Here is a 7592-nt window from a genome sequence, read left to right as displayed (position 1 = left end):
TCCTTACATTAAGGCAGTGTTTTTGGCAGCTGCTTGTGCTCAGCAGGACTATAAGCTCATTGAGGTAATCGATTACTCTACCGATTATCGGTTAAATTACTCAACTAATCAAAAACAGCTGAAAAAAGAATTTCAAAGGGGCCCCAAGTAATCAACCACAAAAAAATCCAATGCATGCGAATCGATTAATTTGTCGATTAATCGACGACACGTACCCGACGTACGGTAATCGTGCAGGCAAAGTAGGTGTAACAAACATCGGGTGCGGGAAACAAAAAAAACGCCGGACGGGGGGCGGGGCTTGTGGGCTTATGGTAAATAATGCGGTCGTTGCCATGGTGACCCCGGCCTTGTCATTGTTCACGCCGGGCGAGAGGCCGCCATGTTGACGATCGCGTCTCTCCGCCGTTGATCGTTGGTTCCGCCCGCTCCGCGCAATCCGCACCCATCGGCCGCGTCCCGCCGCCTCCCGTCGTCCATTTCCTCTTCGCATTCAACGCCGAGAGTCCCGCGAGGCGATCGCCGCCGTCATTTTGCTCCGATCACCCCGCTAGGAGCGGGTATTTGAGACTCTTCGCTCGCTCCGCCGCTCAAGGGAAAAACCCGGCCGTCGCCGCCATGGCGTGCGGTGCCACCCTCAAACGGCAGCTGGACTTCGAGCCGCTGCTCAGCCCTTCGTCGCAGTCGCCGAAGCGGCGGCGCTGCACGCCGCTGTCGCCGCCGTCGCCCACCTCATCGGGCAAATACCTGCAGGCCGAGCCGACGCCATCGCTCGCTGAGAGCCACAACTACCACCTCCACTCCACCGCTGCCGCTGCCCGCCTCACCCCGGGTAAGTGCAGCTCCGGGCGGTAGGGCCTACTAGGCGAGGCCGAGGATCCATCCGTCCTGCTAGGCCTCGCTCAGTCCCGGCCTTTAATTCGCGTCGCCGGATATTTGTAGAATAGTTTGTCAAGTTACTTTATAATAAAAAAAAAATAATCGTTATGATCAGATAGTTTTGCTGGTGTATGTGCCGAGAAGCAACCAAAGTAATTGGTCGTTATGGGCGTTTAAACAAGGGTGCGGCATTTACTATCTAAATCCTGTAAAAATGCCTTAGACTTAATTCACACGCTCAATTACGTTTAACATCTAATTTAAAACGTTGATGCGCGTGTGAATGACTGTGGGAGGGTAATACGGTTTTAAACGCCATGGCCGGCGAAGCATTTAAATTGTAAACCCAACATGGTGCTGCAATGATTGATTGCAACGCTAATACGGTCCCCGTCGCCTGCATTTTCCCCCTTTGTGCCAAGACAATTCAACAATGACACAGAAGGCCGTGGCGGAAGGGATGTTAGTCAACTCGGCGTTGTACTCTTTTGTTTAAATTTGTTGTGTTCGCAATGTTTTTTTAATTGTATGGCTCCCGGCGTAGAGACGCTGCTGTGGGCCCAGAAACAGGACCCACGCCCCTGTGCTCATCATCGCCAGAGATAACCCATCTCGGAAGAAGAAGAGCTCGCTATCAGTTTATCTACACTGGCCATCATTTCCACATTTCCTCTTGGTCTTAGCCAAAGTCTTAAATGGCCGCTGGATTAGTATCGTGGCTTCTTCTATCTCAGCCACAGCAGCAGCAATAACAATGCGATTGAGTCGAGTCTCCCTGTGAATTTTAAAATGGCTGTGTGGCTTGGATAGTGCCACCAAACCCCCGTCGTGTTCACAAAAGATGTGGCCTTGACAAGTCTTTGGTTACATTTCTTCAAAGAGAAGTATCTTCACACCTGATTAGTGCGACTCAATTTAAACCTATGATCGCCCGATTGTAAGGGCGTGATTTAAGCTTCTGATTCGGCGTCAGTATATGCACAATAATGCACCGGTAATAGTATATTCCTTTCCTCCCGAGTAACAATAGATTATACTCAAGCCTACGTGGCAATATTCCTTATTTGGGGCTGGATACGCGCTCATTGAAAAATGGACCTTCACTTTTAACCTTCTGAAATGTTTCAAGCGTCATTATAGCCCTGACGTTGAGTTCCGTTGGTAGGGGCAATCTTACATTTAAGTCTGTCTGTGGCAAGACAGGGCGGCATAGATGTGTTTTTCCACTAAAGCCCTTTCTCTGCTCGTATGATTGTGCAGTACTGATGCGTGTTATGAAATGGCAATACGCAGCAGATGCCACGAAATAGGGTGTGGAGTTAAGATTTGGTACTGGTGCAACACTAAATTGAGGGCCTGGTCTCTTGGAACAATTATTTAGTTTGAGCGCTCGTTTTATCTCTACATACCAACATGTATTTTTAAGATTTAATACGCAAGCAGAAATTTGTCGCTCCGGATACCCAAAGGTGGAAATGTATAGCTCTGTCGTAATGAAGTACATGCCATACTGTAGGAAGCCCTCTTTATAGGGCTGTTTCCTTGAAATGGGTCGCATTACCCTACAGTATGTAGTAATTTGATGTGGCTTAGGGAATGATAAGCTAAGAAATAACATTCATTGTAACAAACTTGATTTGGAGCTTTCGTGACAGCAGGAATTACTCTTTGGTTCTTTCGGTAAATAATAAATGTATTATTTTATCTTTCTACGCGACTTTACCGAAAGAACCAAAGAGTAAATCATTGTAACGTTTGTAAAAATGTAGCATGTGCTCAAAAGGATTTAAACAGCGCTTCTTGTTGTTGGCTTTTGAAAGGGATCTGCACAATGTCTGCTGGAATGTTTTATGGGCTGGGTCCCAAGTTGCCTTGTATTGGTGAAGTCATTATGTTTCACGAGCTTATCGCAGTGGCTCTGTATGCTTTAGAAATTCTCCGAATCCAAATGAGAGGTATAAAAAAAGAAAATATTTTGACAACACAGCACCCATTTTGAGTGTGCTTGTGGAGTGAATGATTAACCCCCCTGGCTGCTCCATATTCTATCCCCCTCCTGTTCACCGGGGTTTGTATACACTGAAAGCGCAGAGCCTTTGCATGTATTAGCACTGCCGCCCCATGATATTTATACAAGCATACAGAAAGGGCCGGGTGGTGGAATAGCCTTGCACACATTTTATTTTTAACTTTTTAATCAGTAGTCTAAGAAAGGAGAGGTTTGTGGATCCAACACTATTCATAGGCACTCGTGCTGATGCTGTGCCGTAATTAAACCAGACACGTAAAGTTAGCCAAAACAACTCTGGCTTGCCCTCATACCGTACCTGCACTGCCACTCCCCCATGTCGCATTACAGTGCATATCAAATGAGTCGCCATAGCAGCCAGTGATTGCTGCCGTGACAAATCGTGTGGTGTACAATGCAGCCCATTACTATTGTTGAAGCTCGGATGATGTTTGGCTGTCGGTTTTCTCAGTGTTAGTATTATTTAGTTAATGACTGCTGTGATGCTGGGCTCGTTGGATTATTTCTCGTTCTATAAACGTCGAGAGATTTTTGGTATTTAGCTGGATGAGCTCCTGATGGTAATTCTTTATGCCACAAGCTTCGAGCGTTAGAACGAAATGCATGCCCATGTGTGCCTGGCAGCATAGATGCAGTGGTGTGACTAGAATACATCACAGCGTGAGCTGGTTGGCCTTGATTGTAAATTTGGCTTTATACAAAATGTCACATTCTTGCATATCACTGCATTGGACTGCTTCTGGTGCGTCTGGTGTGCAGAGCAAGTGTTGGCCAACCTGAAGCAGGAGTACTCGCGCATGCAGCGGCGCCTGCAAGTGGACGGGCCACCCGATGCACATGCTGGAGACAGCGCCTCCATGCAGAGCGGCCCCGCCTCTCCCAGTATGAGCCACGGCCAGTGCCACGCCGTTTGTGCCCCCAAATAAACCCCCCCTCCTTGCCCTGGGATCGACGCTGGTTCCGCAGTGCGGAGCATACTCAGCCAGTCCCAGCGCTGGCTGCGGCATTGTCCATCAAGCACCATGTAACGATTGCAAGCATCTCCTGCAAGCTTGCTTTAAGTCTGTTAGCAGTAGCGAGCATTCACATGCTGGCTCCAATTCACTCTGCTTTGTGGAATTTAAATTGAACCCTCCAAATATTGCACGCTACTCTATGTACGATGCCTTTCCCATACAAACCCATATTAAGGCTTCCTGGCATGCCAGCCATTTGACATGGCAGCATATACTCGTACTGTCCCCACCCTTGCTTTGCACGTCAGATGGTCTGATGAAATTTTGGTATGTCTGAACTCGAGACGAAATACAAAAGAGCATCGGCTGCATAATGAAGAGCCGCAGCAGCTGAGCCTATTAAGTTAATGCACGCATCCACACTCCAGCCAGTTTTATGGCATGCTCTTAAAATTGTATTTTGAAATGTTATGTGAAAACCATCAGCCTTACGAGGAGTTATCTGCAATTACCATCAATTTCGCAATGCAAGCGTTATGGTGAGAGGTGATGTGCTGTGCACGCTTGTAGATGGATAAAATGTTGATGTAATTTGATATTTTACGGAGTGCTTTATACAATGAAGGCAGAAGCTTTGGGAACAAGAACGGGCTTTAATATTTGCATGGAAATAAGAGTGTATTACAGCTGGCACTTCACTATGTTTCAATAAAAAAAATATATAGATTTGTCACAAGTTCCAAAGATAAAATTTCATCATGCTTAATTGCTTTTAGATTTTAAATGCATATAATTCAATTATCCGTGAATACCGGCCCCAGTCCATGATTACACCTATACTTGCGAGTAATGGAGTGTTATAGTGAGGCTGACGTTCAAATGCGTTTTCTTTCTCTGTACGCCAGCGAGCGTTAGTGGAGACGGTGGGCGACGTGAGCAGCCTCTGTTCACACTGCGCCAGGTGGGGCTCATCTGCGATGGGCTGCTGCGCGAGCGGGAGGTGCACATCCGCCAGGAGTACGACCAGATATTGTCCACCAAGCTCGCAGGTAATTCATGGCATTCACACCAGGGATGGCGACCCATTTTCAATTGTCTTTTATGGTCTTTAATGTGTTTTTTTGGTTGTACGGTGTGTCTGTGGTTGGCATGACTGACGTTTTGCTGACATGCTGGGAGTACCTAAATAAGCTCCCCCAGCATTTGGAGCGAAACGTTGGATATCGTGCTGAATAATACGTGCGGTGCAACCCAAAAAGACATCAATTATACAACACAGCAGTGGCTTGATGTTTTTTGCAAGTAATTTGCCAAATAGTTGCATGTGGTAAAACAGCGACTTTTATGAAGATGTCTGCTGTGCTTAGATGTTGCCATTGTGTATGTGCTTGTTTTATTTCAGAGCAATACGAGGGGTTTGTGAAGTTCACCCAGGACCAGATTATGCGGAAGTATGGGGAACGACCAGCCAGCTGTAAGCCCTGCTAGACAAATGAAGCCATCTTTATGTACTTTGCACTATTCTTGTATCAAGTAATATTCGGATTTAAAAAATTGCTGATTCATACTTACATTGGAGTTTAAACGTTAAGATGAATATTACCATTGTTATGTTTGGAATAAGCATTTTATTAGTACCATAATTGTTGTAAATTATTTGTCATTTCTGAACCACCCTTATTTTGGTTTAATATCGGCTCAAAACAGCGTCGCACAATTTCTTACAATGGCATGATGCAATTTTTACACGACACTTCCAGAAGAGTTATACTGCCCGAAAGAGGCCGAACCACCCACCCACCCCATTGTGAAATGTCACACATACATTCCAAGCAGATGTATGTCTAACATTCTTTTCCTCTGCTCCACAGATGTCTCCTGAAGAGGCCAGGCTGCAGTTGTCCTGTTGTTCTGCTGCAAGTCGCGATGCCTGACTTGTGTAGAGGCCCACCCAAACAGTCAAAACAGTGCAAAGGGATCAGTGCGTAACACTGCGTTGTGGAAGCTGACCCTGCCTTCATCAGAAATAGCAAAAGTATCCGTGATATTGCTGTTCATAAGAATTGTAACTAACACTGACTTCCGAGCTTTACTTTGCCTTTTGGTCGATAGCTGTTATTATTTTTTTCAATTGGGGAATGCAGGCAAGATGTTTTGCAAACAGACATTAAGTGTGAAGATGGTTTGTGGAGCAAGTGTTAACTATTTGTATTGGAATAGCAGGGTTGAGAAATGTGGGTAATCAAAGATTCTCACAAAGTAAAGGGTTTACAAGTAATGTGTGAATGGGATACAAGGCGCCTTGGAGTTGTGGTTTGTAAATACAGCCAGGGAAAGCATAAAGGGTGGATTTCATCACAGGCCTTTAGATACATCTACCCAGCCTTGATTTCGAATTCTAGCAATCGGCAGGTTTTCACAAGGAAAACTTCCTGTGTTAGAAGTTTTCTGTCATGGAAATCTGGGATGGGTATTGGTCCCAGTGTACTTTGTTTGAAAACTGGTCTATCGGAAGTAAATGGTGTTTGCAATATGAAAGAATTCAGGGTTGGAGAGAAAAATGTGCATTTTATGCCTGTTGCTTTTCAATTGCACCCTTTAAAGGACCTTGATGTGAATTTGCAAGCAAATTAATTATCAATATTTAGATGTAATTATAACATTGGGGTCATGTATACAACTACACCCTAATGGCCAGTTAAGTGAAGTGACATTTCCAAATGTCTCTGGCTTGGAGTTGCCCTGGTTGGTGCTTTATTGACTTCATGAAAGTCGCATGATCTTTGTGCCTGCTCCAGGTACAGGACCCAGACTTGTTAATTTGGCTGGTGGGGTTTGAGTTTTGTTGACTTGGAGAACACGTTCAAATTTTGCCAAACCGCCTTACCCACACAAGTGCAGCCTCGCTAACTAAAACGTATAACCTAAATGACCGTGTTTCACACTTCCCAACATGACTGGTATTAACGTTCACTTGCAAACGCATGGCACAATTTGATTACTTACTATTGCAAGCATATTGATTTCACTCTCACACTTGCTGTGCATTGTATAAATCTTAAAGAGCTGCTGTCAATTGCTTAGCATGTACAGACATTGCTTTAAGATGTTGCACTGACTGCGTTGCCTGTTCTTTTTAACGTATGAGGTTTGGGAACTTCTTTGCTGTTTTTGTTTGTTGTGTTGACTGACTCGTTTTATTTCTTGGGTTCTAGACCCGTAGATTTAGTATTGTTTGAGACAATTCCAGTAAATGTTAGTACAAAACAACTAGTGCACCTGTAACAATGCCTTTGTACTGTACATAGGACTGCCAGTTAATGTGCGCATATGAAACATACCGTAATAAAGTTACCTTACACCATCCTTATTCTCCGAGCCCAAGTTTTAGGCCCAGCAACAAGGTGTACTTGTGAGAACGTGGGGTTGCTTTTCACAAGATTGACGCATTCTATTCCACCCTGGCAATAGCAACTGGTAGTTTTGTATTCCAAACATGGAAGTGTTCTGTTTGACTTTTCTGATGCCATAGGTCGCAGTATACCAATTTACGCACATTGGTTCATGTGGAAATGTCTCGTATTGATGTTGGGTTTACAAATTTACTCATTTTACTCGTGATTTGCAGATTTGTGGTATGGGCAGACCCTGGAAAATAACATTTAATGCTTTAAAAATAATCTCTTGATAGTGTTACCTACCCCTCGAACTTGATACCTCCGTATTAA

The 7592-nt window shown here is 44.7% G+C and overlaps 1 protein-coding gene across 1 annotated transcript; it reads left to right on the top strand.

Moving 5' to 3' along the window:
• The first annotated feature begins 335 nt into the window (after positions 1–335).
• AKIRIN2 (akirin 2) lies at positions 336–7230 on the top strand. Its single transcript, XM_078877322.1, has 5 exons — positions 336–832; positions 3668–3790; positions 4770–4913; positions 5267–5338; positions 5736–7230. Exons 1-5 carry the CDS (start codon positions 619–621, stop codon positions 5744–5746), a joined length of 564 nt encoding a protein of 187 aa, XP_078733448.1. The 5' UTR covers positions 336–618; the 3' UTR covers positions 5747–7230.
• The last annotated feature ends 362 nt before the right edge of the window (positions 7231–7592 follow it).

This window comes from Lampetra fluviatilis, chromosome 47 (assembly GCF_964198595.1).
Source record: "Lampetra fluviatilis chromosome 47, kcLamFluv1.1, whole genome shotgun sequence".
Taxonomy (NCBI): Eukaryota; Metazoa; Chordata; class Hyperoartia; order Petromyzontiformes; family Petromyzontidae; genus Lampetra; species Lampetra fluviatilis.
This window is presented reverse-complemented; position numbering and strand designations above follow the sequence as displayed.

Coding starts and splice junctions, on each gene's coding strand:
- AKIRIN2 (XM_078877322.1), top strand. CDS start 619: ATGGCGTGCGGTGCCACCCTCAAACGGCAGCTGGACTTCGAGCCGCTG. Junction 833..3,667: donor CGCTGCCCGCCTCACCCCGG/GTAAGTGCAGCT, acceptor TCTGGTGTGCAG/AGCAAGTGTTGGCCAACCTG. Junction 4,914..5,266: donor ATTGTCCACCAAGCTCGCAG/GTAATTCATGGC, acceptor GTTTTATTTCAG/AGCAATACGAGGGGTTTGTG.